A 20526-nucleotide genomic window follows, 5' to 3' on the forward strand; every position below is an offset into this window, starting at 1 on the left:
GGAATGGTGAAAAGGAAGGTAGCTAATGCAGGAATATCTATACTTACTGAGACCAAAACAGCACACAGCCCAATATTTATTTTAGTTATTCAAAGTAGGTGAAAAATGAAGACTATACAATCAGGGAAAGTACCACAATACCACCTCTTAATGTTCTTAAACTATGTTCAGCTCAGGGACTACTACTACAAACTGCCTGTGGCTTCTGTGTATTTGATAATTCTCTGCAGATTTCTCTTCCGTAAATTTGTCAGCTGAAATCTAGCAAACTTCGTATCTTAATCCTGTCAAGTAATAAATATTAATTACCATGGGTTTTTTGTAGTATAGCTTTGCTAATCCTAAGATTTTTCCAGGTGTCTGGAGAACCTAATGAGCAAAAATGTAAAGAACTTTTTTAGTGTTTAAACTAGCAAGTTAGGCAGTAGCAAGGAATGTTCCCAGGTGTTAAAGTTTTATTATGTGCATCACTAAAGAGTTAAAATGGCCACTAGAATGGTTTTTGGCCTAAGCTACCCCCTTCTCAAGCAGTCCCTGGACACAATCAAAGAGTTAGGAGGTCGCAGAAACCCTTGCCAATGTGCCATGTCAATTAGATAGTTTCTCAGAGAACAAACCTGGGCACATTCAATTCACTGATATAAATGCAGTCATGGGATATCAGTAGGGACTGTCAGCGTCTCTGGCAAAAATGCCTTTACCCGTGAATTCACAGATGCTTTGTAGAAAACAATAAGACACTTTTCAGTGAATGTAAAATACTTAATTAATTCTCAGCATCTTATGAAAACTCAATGGAAATATTGGTACTGTGGATAATGTAGGACAAAAAAGAATTACAGGAATGTTCACATGAAAATGTTGATGCCAAAAAACAGTTGGGGGAAAGATGTTTTCTGGAAAGAGGATGTTGGTGTTTCTACATTCAATTTACAGCTTGTGACAGTGAATTGTCATCTCACTTGGGTGCCTAATGGGCAGCTCAGTTTAGAATGTACCGTCTTTGGACAGATTTTTAAAGAGTTTTCTCAGCTGGAGTGTGTTTGCGCTATTGATCCTCTGTCTACGAAAATTCAGGAAGGGAGCAACAGAAACCAGGTTTATATCTCTACTAGCATTGACTAAACACAAACTTTCATTTCTAAACTGCAGAGAAACAAGTATTTCTACCGAATAGGTAGAGTTTATACAGACAATTTTGAAATTCCTGTGATAAGCCCAGAAAGTGTTTAGACTCTGCAGTATCCTGCGGAGAAATACTAAGTGCTGTTAGCTGTGGCAAAATGACCTGTGTGTAAGTGCTGACTTGACATAAACAAGAAATGGCCTAAGAACGACTTGACAAAGGGTGATGGTCTGGCAGTGACTTTCCTACTACAGCTCAGTAAGTTGTAAAATGAGACATAGGAGCAGTCCCACTGTGCATACAAGAATTAAAAAAAACAGGACAAAGGAAAGAAAAGAATCTCACTCTAAGAAACACTGAAGGAGAAATGTGCCTAAGGTGGAGGGTAATTACCTGAGCTGAGACCTGGAGCTGTCTGTGCCCTTTACCGCAAAAAGCAATACATGATTTCAAAAGCCAGCAAATAAATGACTGATAAATAAATGTATAAATTACATAGCTATGGATCCCTTTCACTGAGATGTCTCCAAAAGGTCTAGTAAAAGGAGACAAATATCACATACATGACTAGCCTTGCCCCAGCCTCTCAAGGAAACAAAGCAAAACACCATTAACTCCAGAGTCTTTTTCAGCTGTGATATTTATAAGGTGTTCTGAAGGGCACAGGGAGATCTGTACATGAATAACAGTTTTTCTTGATTGAGAAAGTACTTTTTTTTTTTTCTGTGATTAGTTTCTTTCATAATTTGTTTTAAAATAACTAATGTTTACTGAGTCCTCTTTGCCGATGAAACAACAGTAACTTCCAAGGAAATCAACAGTAATCAACCTGACATTACAAAGAGAGAAAGTTTGTTTGAAATTTTTTTTCTAATAAAATAGTAGACCTAGATTCTTAGGCTGCTTTGTGAGCACTTCGTAAAAGAATAGTCATACCCAGTGATTACTTTTCCATGTGCTATTGCTAAGTTCATTATTCTATTGAAGACTGAAGTCAGCATTGCTTGCACCCAATTTTGCATCGTAGTTTCAGTCAGTCCTGGGAGAGAAAACCACCTAGAAGGCTGGAGTGCCCTAACTGCACACCTGAGGAGTTACAGCTGAGCATTCTACAAATAAACAAAAAAAACCAACCATGGAAATGAGTCGGTGCAAAGGTTTAATTTTCCACATGGAAGCTACTCTATGGATGTGATTTTAAACAATATTTGAAAACAGTAACCATCAGTCATGTATGAACCGCCGTAGACTTAGGGGCAGCTTCACTCTGGATAATATCCAGCAAAATATCAAATTTTGCTGCCTTTTCTCATCCAAAACTGGAAATATCCTTTCAGCTAATCAGCATGGGGCCTGATCCCATTTCCAATGGAACTAAAGGCACGACTCCCATTAACATGAATGGTACTGATGTCATAAGTACAGAGACTTAGGACATGTTCTTCTCTCTGTGTAGGACTCGACAACCTGTTAAAGCATGCCTGTACATCAAGCTTCAGTTAACATCACCTCTTCTTTATTTACTTAGGTGTGGGTCTTGACGTATTTCCTCAGTTCACTAATAATGCTACAAGTTTACTCAGAAGCAGTAGAAAGCCACCTCTTTTCCCTCTGAGCTCTTGAAGTGTGAGAGCAATACCAAAGGTCTACTTGAATGACTGTGCACGCACTGCGGAATCAATATAGAATGGTAGTTAACTGAAAAAAAGACAGTGCAAGGTAGAGAATATATATATTAAAAAAAAGACCAGTAGCTTGAGCTCAAAACGTATTCTGAAGGGCAAATGGAAATAGCCAAGCCTTATTTACTTCCTAACACATTCATCACTGACACGTTAGTCACCTTGAAAGTATTGATATACCTACCTAAAAGCCCTTCAACTTAGAAGATGTAGCCCATGTGCACACACTGAGGTCTAGATTCATCTGGTCCAATTTTAGATGTCTAATTCAGTTGCCAAATTTGGATAACTAACCTGAAGTCTTCTTCCGTAGTTAATGGGAAGAGAAAAAAAGAGAATCTTCTGAAATGTGGTTCAGGCAGTCTGAGATCTGAATGATGAGAATCAAATGCCTGTTTCTCTCCATTAGCTTATTAGGATTAACTTCATCAGCTACCAGTGAAACCTACAGCATCTAACATAAGAATTTTGAATGCCTCAAGTGAAATGAGGTGAATCTGTGTCCCAAAACTTATTGGTTCTGTTGAAAAAGTCTAATAAAAAAAATGAGACACTACAAAACTGTATGACTTGTTTGACTTCAGAAATAGCATGTACATGTGACATAAAACCAATAGTAAAATGCAGTTGTCTACCTTGCCTGGTATTTCATTTATATTTCTATATATTCTCCCTGAGGTGACATTCATAGCTGATGAGCTGTCCACTTTAGTTGTAGAGGGTAGATAGAGAACATGTACCACACTTAAAAGTCTTCAAAAATGTTTATGTAGGATTCAAGTGATAAGCCCATTCAGATGTTGGTGAGAACTTCATCAGAAATTTGAGATGTTCTGGAGATGCTTTGCTTGCTTCTACCATGATACAGTTGGTCTCCCTCCTTGATGTGCTCCATCAATTAAGGCTGAGCCAGAGGTTAGTATGGGCTGCCCGTGCATTCTCACAGCTGTTCCTCTGCGTGTCTCTGACAGTGTAAAACAGACTGCAGAGGCAGCCAGGATCTGTCCTGTTTTTTTCCTGTTCAGCTTGGACCTTAGAAAGAGATCTGTTTGACTTGGTTGATTTCAGAAAATGGTTACCTGAGAGTATTTAAATGCCTTGTCAAAACTTTTATTCCTTGCTTTAAGCTATCTTTACATGCAGTAGAGGGTAAATGATTTTTACAGTGTCCTGGCTTGTCTTGTACTTGATTTTGTCATGTTGACAGCATGGTGCTCTTTCTGAAGAAAACACACAATGAGCTGTGTCGTGTTATATATGTCTGATGTTAAAAAGCAAAGTCACAAAACATATGCCCCTTTGAATGGGCATTGACTGCTGAGCTGCTAACGAGCACCAACAAGTCTGCCTTGTCAGAAAGTTTTGCAGGACAGTATGTATCAATGAGGGAGGAGGATATAAACATCTACAACTTTGCTTGTTGATTGTGAGATTCACAAGAGATAAAAATCAGCATAAATTTACCTAGACACCCGTATCTCCCAATTACAATATGACATTGAAAAAACATCAATGGCAATGCAATGTTCAAAAATGTACATGTATCTGTGTTTAATACTGAAGAGATGTCTGGATAGTTCAAAAGTAAAATCATACCTTTTATATGCCTTTAATCAGAGACATTTTGGGGAAAATTTTTTATAGCATGAAGAAGCGTAATCTTGTCTTCTGTTTTTGTCCTATAGCTCCTAGGAGCATGGAATTTGGTAATCAGTCTATATGAAATGTCATTCCTTTACAATGGTTCAATTGTTATTTAAATTATCTTTTGAAACTACACTGTTTCTGCCTATCAAGGGAACTGTGGGGAAGAAAGATTTCTACTGTAACTGTTAATTTCGCCCACATATATGCGTTTGATTGTAAAAGCTAAAACTGGATGGGTTATTGTGCAAGAAGAATAATTTTAATTTAGGGGTGGAAGTAATATTTATTAAAAAAAAATGAAAAAAATCAAAGATAACAAGCGTTGTGAATTCCAAACTGATGTTATGTTCCACAAGCCTCCTTGGCACACCTTTTAGACTGACATTAGAAAAGCTGTTTATTAGCCTTAATTTTTATTATGTTTGATCACAAGTGTGGTAATTCTTGAATTTTCTCCTTTCTGAAGCATTATCAGAGCCCTTGGGATTTCAAAACTTTTTGCTTATCTCTGACAGCAATTCATCTACCAAATAAACTTCAAAACAAATTTACTCCTCTTTGAAGTAAAAAACTGCAATGCTGAGGTCATTTGCATTTACCCATTAAACTATAGTGTTTCTTCTTTTTTTTTATTTAATCAAAATGACAACCATTAATGACAAAAAAACCTATTGAGTCTTTCTTTCTCTTTTTGCCTAGCGTGAAACTTATAGAATGATAATAAGGAATCACCTCAGACAAGCACAGATGAAAATGAGTTCTGCCCACTACTGTATCTGAGCAGCTAAACATTTCCAAAGTGCTTTGATGGCTCTTACTTTTTAAAAGGCTTTATCTGAGCTTCCATATTCTCAACCACATTGAACTGTGTGTTATTAAAAAGTAGTTAAAGTTCTCTTTTCTAAAGTGATTAATCTCACCCCAGCTAATCTCCTCATCCACACTCTGCTTCTAAGGCATAACAGAAGCTATTTTTCATTGGATTTCAGTTGATTAGATAGTCTGATTTAAGGCTAGTTAAGCTATGTTTCAATTGTGGTGGGGAGAGATTCCCTCTGAGTGCTAAAATCCCATTGTATCTTCTGGGGATGTGGGGCCATGGGGTTGTTTTCCTTTTATTTTTTTTTTTTTTATCCATTGAGTGAAAGAAGAGACCAGTCCCAGCTGGATGTAAGAGCACATCCTTAGAAATCCTTTCCCTCGGGCTAACGCATTTACTTACTTGCTTTCTTTTCTCCTTCAAGCTTCCCATGACATTCACAAATAAAGCTGTTCCACTATTTGGGGAAGAGTTCCCTCCCCTCTCCTCTCCCCTACTTTTTGCTTTGATTATAAGTTCAGAGCCAAAAACGTCTGGAATAGAAAACCCACACAAATAATTAACATTTGTCAACAAGAACTATTATGCTGCTGGGTGCAAAGCAAAATTGCATTTGCTACCGAAGAAATCAAGTATGTCCTGAGGAGGGGTGAAATTAATGATATTTCAAAAGTGACTGAGATACTGATTTTTTTTTTTTAGCAAATAAATAAATAATAATAATAAGCTAACTTTATAAACAGGTGATATGAATAGCATGTTAAAATTTTTCCCATTCTGATGAGGAGCAGGTTAGGGAATAATGGGGAAAATAAGAAAGTATATAGAAAATCTGAATATTTTGCATCCTGCTGTGTTGATGCATATTACCTCAAAAACGTATTGTGTTGCTGCTTCAGATATCAGAAAGAATGAAAGGGGCTTTGAAAGGTTAGTGCGAAACTATTTTTAAATGCAAAAGGAAATATGAGATGATTAGCGCATGATCGTTTTGTATATTCATCACAGCGGCCTCGAGCTGGTAGATACTACTTTCAAGCATGCAAGTATTTCCATTGACTCCAGTGAGATTATGTCTGCATTTAAAGATGGCCATGTGTTTCATTGCTTTGCTGGATTGGGGCCATCCCGCTCACTGCCTTGCTTTGCTTTGTCCTTGTTCTCCCTCGAATAGTAAAGCTTATAGCCAGAGAAAACACCATGAATATCTACAGGCTAATGCACCTATCAGCAAGAGGCAGAATAGATGCAGAAAGAACAAAGGGGTAGAAGATAAATTTGATTTATTTTTTTTAACTAGAACTACAAAGAAAAACGGGGACATGAAAAACAATAGCTTTCATATATTTGGTTTGCAATACATGTTAAAATCTTTGTCAACATTAATTAAAATTGGCTTCGATAGAAACACTGTCTCATTGAAAGATTGAAAGAGGATGAAAGAGCATAAACAAAGGATAATGTCAGCAATATATCCAGATGGGAAGAGGTGTGTAGCACGGTGCTGCAGGGATCTGTATTAAGTCAGGGATTAATATCTTCACTAACCCAGGAGAGAAGTAAATAGCATTAATTACATTCACAGATAATACTAAAGAGATGCTTGGAGGACACGGAAGTAATACGGGAGACTTAATTATCTTAGAACCGGGATCAGAATATACCTGTGTGCTTGCACAATGCCTGATACAGCAGGTCACTGATCTTGACTGAAGCCCCTCAGAAGTAATATAAGAAAAAAAAGGGAATTGTTATAAAAATGAAGAAGAGTAAAACATACATTTTAAAAAAAATAAAGTTAGGTGAAAAGACAGAAAGCAGCATCACAAGCATTCAAGAGAAACAACAAATTGGACAACAGTAATTCTGAAAACAACTGTAGGTCTAAGAAAAGAGTAATTTACACGTGTAGTCCATACCCATGTGGTATGAAAAAAACAACTCATTTTTGAGGCATGCATGCAAAAAAACATGAGGGCTTGTAGCAGGAAGATAAACGCACTTTGGTGTATGGTCAAGCTATGACTGTCTTTAGAAAATCACATGTGATTCTGAGCACAGGAAAAGTGCTCAGATAAAATATACAAACATTTTAAAGTGACTGAAGCTGTAGTTATGCCTGTATGGTAATTTTTCTTGAATGATAGAATATATTCATGCTGGTTTTACACATTTATATAGTCACTTTGCATTAGAGGATGCTATAATTATACGAAAACATGCATTATATAAAAATCTAGAGTATTTAAGATAAAGTATAGGTAAGTATAAGTAAAATAAAAGGCACATTTTAAATAAGATTATTTTTATTTAAAGTTTTTGTATCTAGATAGGAAATGTATAAAAATATTGCTAAAAAACCGTCTTGCTTTTCTACAATTTCCTTTGGGTATGTGCAGAAAGTATTATTAAAGGTGATTCATTTGATCTATATTAAACATGCTAATTTTTTTTATATACAATCATATTTTACATATTGCATATTGCCAGAGGGGCATGTTTTACTTTATGTCAGATTGGTTATCTATTTCTTGTGATGTTTGAAAAATAAGTTACATTTATTATGGTTACCTTCTAAGTATTTGAAAATATTTAGAAAGGCCAATTTGGCTTGCTTCATCATGTAGATTTATAAGGGCAGTAAAAAAAAATGATAAAAGCCCAGATAGGTTAAACATCTGAAGGAAAAAAAAAACCCCAAACTTCCTAGCAGTTTACTAGGTGACTGTGTAAAATAGAATTCAGTTGAACATGTCCATCTCTTGAAACACGCAAACCAAAAATGAATAGCGCGCTACGAATATCCCAATGTGGTAAGTCACAAATTGCCAGGGAGACAGGCAGCATGATTCAATAGCTTTTTCCCATGTCTAATTTGTAAGACTGATGTTATTATCAATATTCTCTGAGCAAGTGGGGTTAGGGGGTGTTTGAACCGTATGTGATCTATCACCTCCACTCCCCTGCAGACTGGTGAAGTGCTTTGCTGAACCAGGTCTTAATGCTTGCAGCCTTGTTAACCTGCAGGGTAAGAGCCCTGGGAGGATCAAGATCACTTCTGAACTCAGCCAACAGCTGAATTTTTAATAAAGTGACTGCCAGGCAGAGGGATTTGAAATTCTGGATTCGTTTCATTAATATTGTAGCTGACAATCATTTTTCCTAAGCTACCATTCTATAGTCTGAATTTCTCTGAATAGACTACTTTTAATAGCTCTGTCAATATGACACCTTCTTTCTTTTTTTTTTTTTTATATAGGAAAGCAAAACATAGTGAAGGAAGACTAAGTGCTGTCTGAAGTTCAGCTTTTTCTTAGCCATGTGAAAATGCAGATTTATCTTCATTAGATACTATAATTCAGGGTTTCTTTGTTATGATCAGATTTAAAAAAAAATACAATTTATTTTTCTTTTTCTTAGAATAAATCCTTGAATAAAAGTGTTACATTTGATGGATAGTTTGAACCCTGCTATTTTAAATCTACAGCCAAGAGACAGGTCAAAATAAAAATACAACTAAACTGGCAACGCAGATTCATAAGAAACAGTACTGATGGCACCTCTCTGACTCATATAACATCTATGATCATTGTTTATGGGAGCTTAGCCACTTGTGGGAACACAACGATAATAAAACTATTTAGCAGTTTTATAGCTCACTGTATTTTCAGAGCAGTGTGGTGATGTTAAATAAAGATGCCCGACAATTCTCTTTGCAGTAGATGATTAGACTGCGTTATTTCCATTGTATAGGTACAACGATCAGATGAGTTGTCCAAGACAGAAATAATGGTAGAGGCAGAGGCAGGATTAGAAGACAAGACGGCAACCTAACAAGTGTGGACTTACTTAGCCAAATAAGAAGTTTCTTCTTGTTGCTTATAAAACCTTTATCATTGTTCCTAAACCCAGATGAGTATTTTAAGAAAAAAACTGAAGTCAAAGTTGTTCTTATGTATTCTGCTTAAGATAGGGACAGACTTCAAAGTCCCAGTAATCGTATCTTTCTGCATCTGATTTCAGTCGTGGCATATAATTCAACAGGATCACTTTAAGTGGTATTCAGAGTGGCTGGCAGCTTCAGCGCCGGTACGTGGCATTTCCAGTCAAATGCAGCAACATTTCATCAAAATGTGGGGTCATTTATGTTGTGCAAAACACAGAACCAGCCTGTCTTTGTAGAAGTGCGATTTGTGATGTGAGTTACAAACACGACAACAAATCTATTTCTATTAGATTAAATATCTGTGGAAGATCTGTGTCACAGAAGGTGAATTTTAATTCAAGTCACTAATATGCCATCAGTTATTAAGGAGGAAAGGAGGTTTACTCTGTGTTTTAAACCACCTCAAGATCTGGGGTTATGCACTATTCTCACATTTTTAAAAAAAACCTGTAACTTGTTTTTTTTTTATCCACAGGTCACATACTGTCATTTCTGAGCTGATACCAAGTAAGACATAGAGAGAGATGACAACACACTGCACAGTTTGCAGTTGAATTACCTTGTTTTCATACAATCTTTGCTTTAGCACCAAGGAAACAGTTTAGGGATACAACAGAGCTTCAAAGAGTTCTTGGAAACCCCAGTAAAGCTATTTGTACTGTGTTCTCCGACAACTGTGCTTTGCAAACTCTTCTGTAGACGATTGGCCCATTTCTTCATCACTGATACAGATCAAGCCTTTGCTTGTCTCTGTAGATTGCCTGTTTTCAGATGTCTTCTTTCAATAGCACTAAAATAAATTGCAAGTATGACATTTATATCTCTCCTACTGATTTAATCTCCCTGTTGCTCTCTTTGAATAGAACAGGGATGGGGGAAGGTGCCCTCAAATTAATGTGATTTTCAGTGCTCCTCTTTATAATGTTTATATGGCCATAAATTTTGTATTATGAATGATTTTTTTCTACTTGACGATGATTACAATGTATTTTTTACCTTTTGGCCTAATTTTCGCAGTGAATTTACTGCTCATGAAAATTCCTGAGTTAATCACTTAGAGACTGAATTACACTAATTTACACACAGGCTCCAGCAAGCTGCAGTGTAGAACAAAATATTCAAGTCATTAACAATCCCCCATCCCCTTTTCCATCCTCTTTAATTAAGCGATTCCTCTCAAAAGATAATACAGATTGAGGTTATCCAGTGTTTTTGCAGCATTCGTGACTGTGGAAACCATCCACAGTGGGAGCTGTCTGAAAGGGAAACTCCACCGGGATGAGGTTGGCAAGGAACCAGGAAAGAGGGGGATACACGCTACAGTCCTGCCACCAAAAAATTGCTTTACGCATGGCCCTGGATTGTTCTGCATCTCCTAGTGTCCTCCATGGAAATGAGGGGATAAGAGAGAGAGAAGGAAGGGCAAGAGAAAGGTAAATGAACTGACGGTGCAGTAGATTTCCAGGATGCTTAGGAATGTCTCACACTGATAGCTAAGCATTAAGATATATGGTGATATATTAAATGTCTCTCCCACAGGCTTTCCTCTCAGTGGTGCTGCAGCCATGAATGGTGGCCAGTGATTTAAAGCAGACGGTCCCCTCTGCTTGGGGAGATTGTGCTTGTCTGGTGCTGCACCAGCCCCTGCAGATACGGCGAGACTCTTTTAGCAAAAGGAGGGACTGGGAAGGCACAGGGGCGGGTATGAGCCTTGCCCCAGTACGCGTGCTATACCCCAGACTTTTTGTACCTCTATAGTCCACACCAAAGGCAAAGGCTTTGAGCTGGTTTTTTTGCAACTCTACAATTTTGTTATCCTTTCCTTTCTCTAAGGGAGATGGGAGGATGTAGAAGAAACTCAAGTGCTCTTTTGCTTTGGTGTTTGCATGTACTTTAAGTGGCAGAAAGAAAAAAAGGAAAAAAAAAACCTTAAAATATATTAACTGTTAATGAAAGTGTCTTGTGGTAATCAAACATTTTATTCACAGTAGTATATTAAGATTACAGGGTGAATCCTCTTTGTCAGATGTAGCAAAACACTGAGGAGTTCCCACTTGCAACTGCAAAAACTGTTCAGCTGTTAACGGAAAACTGTTAATGAATAATAAATCAAGGTGCATACTTACGTATATATATATATCTCCAAAGTATGGTTTTGCTTATAAGAATATCTTTCATTGAAACTGTTTTTTAATGAGAAAAGTGTCTCAAAGGTTTAATGTAGAATACTGCATTAAAATGTACTTCCACACAGCAAAATATTAATAATGTATAAATTGTATTTTACAGTTTCATAATAGTTCTTATAGGTGCACATTTTTTAACTTAGATTTTAGTTTTTCATATACTTAGCCCCATTTTAAATATAGATGTCAAAATATGATTAAGAGAAGAATTTTTTCCCCAAACATTTTCATGCTGAGCACAGCAGTTAAAGTAATTGCTTCTCTCTCTGAGAAAAAAACATGTGGGTTCTTAAATTCTAAAGTAACAGACACCTTCTCTAGACTGAAATAATATGGCTTTCCTCAGGAGGGAAAATTGCTGTGCCATGGAGAAGGTTAATCTCCTCTGAAAGCTGTTCCAGTTTGGAATTCCGACAGTTTTCATGGATAAAATTCTCCTTGAGAAGCAATATAGGACGGGGAAGAGAGGGCAGTATGCAGAATAATGCCCTTCACCTTTTAGAAATTGCCCTAGCAGTAATTCTGCTGTGGTTTGCAGCTTTCATATTTAGGTATCATTGAGTATGGAATGATTCAAACTCATTTATACAGATGTTGACTGTGAACGTTTGGGATGCATGTGGGGGTCTGAGTACACATCCCAGATAAGGTTTTGACTTGTTAAGCTACCTCAACAAGATACCACGTGTAGCTCGTGAGCTGGGGTTCCAGTGTCAGCATTGAAACAACTGTATTACGTTCAAGTCTGGAGGCAGGTAGTTTGGCATGAGTTCAGAGATAATTGCTCAGTGCAGGCATGCTGCTAAACATGTGCACAGTTCTCCAGAACTAATAAAAAATAGAGTTAACCTAAATTAGTCCACATCCCAGGTGTCTTAAATAAGGCTGTAGGCAGAAACATGATCCCACTTGGAACCTTGGGCTCCAACCCTTCCCCAGGAGATACACGTCTATGTATTTTTTATCCAGCAACTGAATGGGGAACAATGTCTTCTTTGGAAATGCTGCTGAAAGAAATAAAAATTAAGTGACAGCTGCATTTTACTTGGTGATTAGAAAACTTGCCCAGCAAAATATGCAGGTGCAATTTGCTCCTTTCCCTCAGACTGTGTTAAATCACATCTCCTTTAAGCAGGAACATATCCATGAGCATCTAAGACACTCTGGATAGTCTCAGCCTCTTTTTTTTATTAAAGATGTGGCACTACATAAGATATAATTCTACATCTGCTGGATCAAAATAGAAGTAAGACTAAGACAGGACATAGCTATTTGACGTTAATGGTCATACTTACTATAAGATACTTTGAGCTGATCTTTTTTTCTTTTTTTTTTTTTTTTTTCGCCGAGTCTGTTTCAGTACTTTATTCAAACCACAGGAGGAAGTGAGTACCGTTATTACTGGACAAGAGATGGAATCTAAAGAATCTAGCTGGAGAATGCCCCATTTCCTTGCTCTGAGTAACTGACTCAGTGTTGGGCAGTCCCATTTTGGAAGTTTCAAAAGAGGGTTTACATTCCCCCAGAAAGAATGACACTGAGGTGGATCTCTCCATTTCTACACAAACTCAATGGCTCCTGGACTAATAAATAAAAGTCATACAAGATCAGCATCTCTTAAATAAGTTGGAGGGATGCAGACTTCTCTGAACAAAACGCACAGGAACTTACAGTAGAACTTTAACAATTGGAATGAATGACAAAGAAGTAGTATAGATTGGAGAAAACAGATTGGATACCACTTTCAGTAGTAGCTATATGACAGCTATATTTAGCTAAAAGCCTTCCTCTAGAGACTCTAACAAAATAAATGAAACTGTCTGGGCTGCACCTCCAAAACCAGTACCTGCAGGAAAGTAGAGGAGTGGGAAGGTAAAAAAGAATTAACCCCCCCAGGACTTCAGTATAATTATTTATTTATTTATGGTTTGGAAATCTTGTTTATACTCTGTTACCTGTTTGCATTGTTATACAGAGACTGTTTTGTTGCCTGTTCTGAGACATTTTGGTTCTCTATTTTCTTGCAGAAATGAGAACATTGTAACGTTTTCAGTTACTTTAGAGGAGTTTGGTACATTAAGTGCTGTTTAATATGGCAGTGTAGCTCATACATTTGTTGTGGTTTAAAAAATGGAGAGTAATTTGTGGCATATGTTTGTATCACTATAAAAGAATTGAGCAAAGCAAGATTAATGCAAATTAGGCATTATTGTGCTCAGAGGCATCTACTACTAACAGTGTTCAGTGTAATGAAGGGTGAACGTTGTGCATGATTAAACTAGTCATATACAAACAATAGCACAAAGAAAAAAAAACCATAATTTTAGGATGTGATTTTCTTCTCCCACACCCAGTAATATGCCCCAGTAAAGACAGAAAGAAAATGAGGAAAAGAAGAGCAGGTAAAACCAGAACCAAGAGCATGCACTTCACTACTGAAAGCAGAACTGTTCAAGGTGAAAATGGACCCAAAACCAGTGATTGTAACTGGGTTTCTATGAAGTTTAGGGACAATTTTGAGCTGGTGTACCAATTCAGCCTAACAGCCATTAAGCAAACAGAAACCTGCACCCAAAATCTGAAGTATTCTTCTCAGTTTTTATATCCCAGATTTTGTTGTGTAAGGCAAAGTTGGTTTCTGTATGCTCCCTTTACAGTAAAGAGAAAAATAGCACTTCCAGAACACAGTTCACCTTAATGATCTCAGACACTCCATAGAAGTGCCTCTTTATCTCTGCTGACTATAGAAGGAGCATTTGAGGACTACCTTAGACTGGGATAACTAACTTCTTGCTGTTTGAATGAGGGGAGATTAATCCCTTGGGTTCTGATATCAACTGAAATCTGCTATATAAATAACTAAACAGATAATGTCTGGTCTTGTAATGACCTCGGTACATGCTGAGTCTTCTGTCAATAAGGATTGGATCATATTGGTCACGTAAAGAGTAGAACCAAGACAGAATCTCAGTATCAGTCTCAAATTTCTGAATTATTCAGTTACAGGGATTTAAATCCCAGAGCTTCCAACTGTTGGTTTATATACCAACTAGTGAGTGTTAAAGCAATTTTCCCTGTTCAGAGAACCTTGTAAGATTATATCTAAAAGCTAAAACTACATATACATTCCAGTGACAACAGTACCATTTAAACATTGCGCTTCAATGGTCTCGTGAAAAAAAAAAAGTTACCAAATTAGGATTTATTTGGATTAGGTTTTAAAAATTCTATTTTAATTTTCTGAATAGAAAGATTAAGGATTTCTTGATTTTTCTTCTATAGTTTATGTATTGCTCATTTTCTTCTCAATTGTTCCAGAAGTAGAATCAGTTGTTCAATTATGCTTAGGAAATTTTATTTAGAGCAACACTAATGTTCATGATTTGTTTCTTCTGCACTTACAAAAAAAAAAAAAAGTCTTCTGATTTCCACAGCAACCTGGACTATGGTTATTCAATAAGCTTCTCCCTTATTCACTGAATATAAAAATTTCTGGTGCTTTCTTTTGTTCAAAATCTGGGAGCTGGAACCTTACTGTCTGATTTCATAAAAGGATTCAAGGCAGTGAGACACTTCTGGACATCTTAAAGATAAAATGGTATTCTCTTTATGGAGGAGCTGCCCTCTATTTATGGCATGGGTTCTTTATATTAATGCCTTAGTTTGGTTTAGGAGTTCATCCAAGAAACAAATCTCCCAGTTCCAATTTTTTCTGTACTTCTGCTGTCATTGTAGAGAGGTATTGGAGCGCATAAGCTGGATGCCTTTCTGATGAAACTAAATCAAAAGACACACGCCAGGAGCACATGTAGAATCCTACATCCATTAATGGGCATTCAGACTAGAGCTAACCCTCAGTACCCTCCTCTTCCCCCCACCCCAAAACACGTACAGAATGCTCACTGGGTCCTCAGCACTGTTTCTTTACGGGATTTCACTGCAGGTCTTCTCTATACACTGCACAGCCTGCTTAGGTGGACATAACTTCAGTCATTTGATGTTTCCTCTCTTGCTTGTCATTTAATGGTACTAATGAATTTTGAAAGACTTGTATTTAAAATTCTTTAGCTTTTTTTTTCTAAAGTTACATGTTTGGGTTTTTTTTATGTTCCCTCCTCTCCACACGCAATTTTTTCATTCTCTTGTTCACTTAGCTATCATTAAATTCAAATAAAAGAACTTAACTCTCTATGACTATAATACAAACATGCATTGACAAAGCTTTCAATAAAAAGTATTCTGTATCTTCTTTCACATTTAATATGTGGTTAGTTTTGAACAGCATCCCACTTTGCACTGCCTTTAGGTAGTTACACATGAATAAATTATGTTCAAAAAGCACTGATAGCATGAACTGAACTCCTCAAAGCCCAGAGCAGTTGGAGAATCTCCATCTGTATTCCATCTTATTTTTCCATATGTACTGCGAGATATAAACTATCTTTACCTATATTTTATTTTTGTTCTAATTTGAAGATATCACTAAAATCTTATGGGAAACACTAGGGTTTTTTTGATTTTCTCTTAGACACAAGTAAAATTCTTTCCACTTTATAATTACTAATTATTTACCATATCATTACTTTACAAAATTTCACTAATATTTACTTAAAATTAGAGTTGATTTTCTTTAGCCGTACACCAATCTGATATTTGCTTTCCATCAGCATTCAAGGAACTGAATGTTTTTCTGCTCATAGAAAAGCTTATTTTAAATTCAGAGAGTAGATACACTGTTCTAAAAAGCTAATGAAGAAGTTTTCAAGCACTTGATAAGAAAAGAAATAATGACCCAAACAATGCACTTGACTGCAACCTTTTCATTTCAGATGTACGCAGACAGGATTCTTAATTTTTAGTCAGTAAAATAATAGTCTGATGCTGATTCCAGCTCTAAAGGAATTTTGTTGTTCCAAAAACAGCGTTATCCAACTGGACTTGCTGCTTCTCCCAGAGAAACGTTGTACTTCCCTGAGCTCCAGTTGTATTTCAAGGATGGCCCATACTACCTTTCACTCAGATTCAGCCTGAGGACTGTGGAAGAAGACAAGGGAAAAATCCGGGAACAGTTTGAAGACTGCATCTTAAGGGAAATAAGGCACATTATGTCAGAAGGCCTGTATTATAAGGAAGTGAATAGAGATATGAAGAATGACATATACACTCAATTTCAAAGTACGAGTGGTAAACAGGACAGCAAGGTTGTAGTCCAGCATGTTTCTGATGGATAGGTGGAGGGAAAGTTTTTGTGTTTAAGTTCTTTTGAAAACCAGGTTGTGTCACCTGAGTATTAACACGCTTGCGCTCTGGGACTGGCAGACACAGCCCAGGGTCTCCACTGAGTGTTTTGAGCACAGTGCTCTAGTTTAGTCAAATTGCATATTTATATTAATTAACTCCACAGGGGCTTAAGGATTAACCATATCAGTGTTAGAAACTGTGGAGATCCTTGATAATAGTATTTTAGCTATTTTTTGAAAACAAAGAAAACATTTTGTTTACAACTGAACATGAGCCCATATTCATAACTGAGTGACCTCTATAATTGAAAGATTCCTAGAACTCATATGGAAATGTAATGGTCTTAACAGTACTAGCAGGAAAGAGAACTGTATTAATTGGGCTTGAAATAAAGAATCCAAATAGTTTTCTTTATTCAGCATGATGATTTCTCTTCAGAATATATGACATTATGAAGATAAAGAAAATAAACTAATAGACCTCTTACAGCACTTTAAGCAAAACAATATAATGAAAATTTTCAGCATCAGAATCTATATACACAAGTCCCAAGGGTAGAATACAGTGGGATTTACTGACCTTTGAAAAATCTGATACAGCAAATATTTTCCATGCAATAGTGTACCCAGGAGACACAGAGTAAACATGTTGAAATATGAACAATGATTTCAAATTTACTTCTACAAAAGAAATGAAAAACTTTAGGCCAAATTCTTCCTTGACAGCAGAAGTTTCAGTTCCATTCATTCAGTTTAATCGAGTTCAGTTCTGCTTGTTTCGAACAGTCTTTGTCCACAGACATTGGAATTCTAGTCTAATGACTGCCTCCATTAAATGTGATTGTGGCCTGTTCTATCTCCAACACTTTGTTAAGGCAAGCAGAGGACCAGGAAAATGCCCACATCTTCCTTTCAGAGAAAGCCAGAGGATTTCCATATATCTCTGCTAGTAAACCTGTTGTTTGAAGCTAGATGTCCCATGATTATTATTATTAGTTATCTTTCCTAATGTCTAGCCAATGTTAGCTAAAGCTCAGCCGGGTGATGTTGTCAGAAGTGAAGATATATTTTGGAGAACTTTCTTCCTTCTCTTTCTATTGATGATTCTCACTTTCAAGTTGCATGAAGCTTTGAATTCTAAATGAAGACCCTGGGCATGTTTGCATGCTTAGTTGGCCACAGCAGACAGAAAACCAACAAAAAAAATTATTTTTGTCACCAGTCAGAAGTAGCAATAGAGATACACATATTTATATCCTCTGTGCTCAATTAGATATTCTTTCTCCTGGATTGGTCAGTCTGGTGTTTTCTGCGCATCCTCTTACTGCAAAAATGTCCTACCCAAACCCTATAATGAATGTACTGCATCAAATTATTTACTGTAAGATGAAGATACTTGACTTATGTGCAAAGATGTTCAGAGTGAAGGAAATCCCCATTTGTAGGGAAAACAAAACAAAACAAAACAAACACACCTGCAATTTTTCTTAACATCAAATAAATCCTAATTTTAGTGGAATTATTGGACATTGAATAAATGCCATCCACTGCCTCTGATCTATGTCTTTTTCCCCTCATTTTTTATGCTTTATATTCTATTTATTTCTTGAAAGGTAATGTGCAAATGAGATTAAAAACTGTGGCCTCATTTTGTTCTTTGTGGTACATGATTTTTAATTATTTTTTTTTTAGAATGTGTGTCTTTGATTTCTACTTTTGAATGCTAGGATTTACTACAGTCCTGGATTTTTCAAGAAGCTCTGGTAGAATCTCACAGTCTTTGACCTGAAGGAAAGGAATGGATGCATCTGTATCAGTAAGTTGTAATGCTTTAAAGCAGCATTAGTAAGAGGGAGGAATTATATGAGCATACATTTTCTTCTAGTAGAATAACTTCTACACTAGAATCTTTATTGTCATGCAGTCTCATCCTAGATGGAATAGTTGCACCGATTCTGTGTTTTACTGCAAACTGGACACTCTGCAAAGCCTCCTTCCACAAAAACTGTTCTCTTTCAATGAAAAAAAATTAAACACTTGATGTATTTGGAACACAATTAGCCTCTCAGAAGTTATTATACCTGATAATTGTGTTAAATCAGGAAGTAGATTGTTTCTACACTAACAGTGCTTTCTGTGACAGTGTAGGAGCAGTAAAATGGCACAGCATCCCTTATGTTCCTGAAGATAAACAGTAAAGTGTCCAAAGTAAAAGCATAACAAACCTACACGCAAAAGAGCCAAAATTTTGCTTGTGTAGCTGAAGCCATACTGAGAGGGAAGAGGGAGAATGACACTAAAACATACCAAGTTAAGCTCACTGTTCTTCAGCACTTCTGGCTGGTAGAAATCATTCAAATTGGCATAAACTCCTGCCAAATAAGCAAACATTAACTAAAAAAAAACCAAAAAAACCCCAAAAAACAAAAAAAACCCCAAACATATATTGTTTTCTTTGTTTGCTTGTTCTAAGCTTGTTTAGACTTACTTTCCTCCATGTTGTGCAGCATTTTCTTAATTCTAATGCAAGAATTAGCCTTACCAAAGAAAAGCACTATATTTCTTATGCTAAAAACACTGTACATTAAAGTAGCTAGTGTTAGAGTGTTTTTTCCAACTCTTCTCTGATCACCTAAAGACACAGAATCTAATTTCTCATCTTGTTTTCTCTTCTACAGAGATATAAATTAAAATATGGGATATTAATGAAAATAGTCATGTATGCTGCAGCTGGTGCTCCGCTTTTCTACTATGGAAGGAAACATTCCCACGTACATAGCTGAACAGTTTGTGCTGTGATGTCTTCATGAGTATGTGTCTGTATGCATACACACAGATACAAAACTGAAAAAAACCAAATTCAGAAGAGAAAAAGGATAAACAGGCTTTCATGTGAGAAGATTTTGGTCAGACTGGGTTTTTCCAGCTTTGAAAAGAAATTATTTAAAGGGGAGCACAAGAGGGATCTATAACACAGTGGATTCAGTGGAGCGGGTTGTATTGGGTTTACGTGGCAAGGTTTTGGTAGTGGAGGGGCTACAGGGGTGGCTTCTGTGAGAAGCTGCTAGAAGCTCCCCCATGTCTGACAGAACCAAAGCTAGCCAGCTTCAAGATGGACCCTCCACTGGCCAAGGCCGAGCCTATCAGTGACGTTGCTAGCACCTCTGGGATAACATATTTAAGAAAGAGAAAAAGAACTGCTGTGGAAAAGCAGCTTGAAAGAGAGGAGTGAGAGTATGTGAGAGAAACAACTCTGCAGACATCAAAGTCAGTGAAGAAGGAGCAGGGGGAGGTGCTCCAGGTGCCAGAGCAGAGATTCCCCTGCAGCATGTGGTGAAGAGCATGGTGAGGCAGGCTGTCCCCCTGCAGATCTTGGAGGTTAGTGGCGGAGCAGAAATCCACCTGCAGCCTGTGGAGGACCCCACACCGGAGCAGGTAGATACACTTGAAGGAGGCTGTGTCCCCATGGAGATCGCCTGCTGGAGCAGGCTCCCAGCAGAGTCTGTGGCCCCATGGAGAGAGGAGTCCATGCTGAATCACGTTTGCTGGCAAGATCTGTGACCCTGTGGGGGACCCATGTTGGAGAAGTCTTTTCCTGAAGGACTCCACCCTGTGGAAGGGATCCACTCTGGAACAGTTCATGAAGAACTGCAGCCTGTGGGAAGGACCCACATTGGAGAAGTTAATGAACGACTGTCTCCCATGGGAGGGATCACATGCTGGAGCAGGGGAAAAGTCCATGGGAGAAGGAGTGTCAGAGTCAATGTGTGATGAACTGACCACAACCCCCATTCCCTGTTCCCCTGAGCACCTTGGGGGAAGGAGGTAGAGGAAATCAGGAATGAAGTTGAGCCTGGGAAGAAGGGGAGGGTGGAGGGA

The 20526-nt window shown here is 37.3% G+C and overlaps 1 protein-coding gene across 5 annotated transcripts in view; it reads right to left on the minus strand.

Moving 5' to 3' along the window:
• The window catches only part of LOC134513912 (uncharacterized), a 74563-nt gene that overhangs the window by 52090 nt on the left and 1947 nt on the right, over positions 1-20526 (minus strand). The window contains exon 2 of one of the 5 annotated variants that reach the window (XR_010070540.1): positions 18718-19019. The exons of 2 other annotated variants lie outside the window; for them this stretch is intronic. Coding sequence is in view for 1 of the 3 variants with exons in the window: in XM_063331115.1 (XP_063187185.1) it covers positions 19684-20366 (683 nt within the window). In the remaining 2 variants the exon portion in view is untranslated. Of the gene's footprint in view, positions 1-18717; positions 19020-19040; positions 20367-20526 lie in introns of those variants that run through there. 2 more of the 5 variants (XR_010070538.1, XM_063331115.1) reach the window with 2 other exon arrangements.

The sequence above is a fragment of the Chroicocephalus ridibundus genome, chromosome 3 (genome assembly GCF_963924245.1).
Source record: "Chroicocephalus ridibundus chromosome 3, bChrRid1.1, whole genome shotgun sequence".
In the NCBI taxonomy this organism is placed as follows: domain Eukaryota; kingdom Metazoa; phylum Chordata; class Aves; order Charadriiformes; family Laridae; genus Chroicocephalus; species Chroicocephalus ridibundus.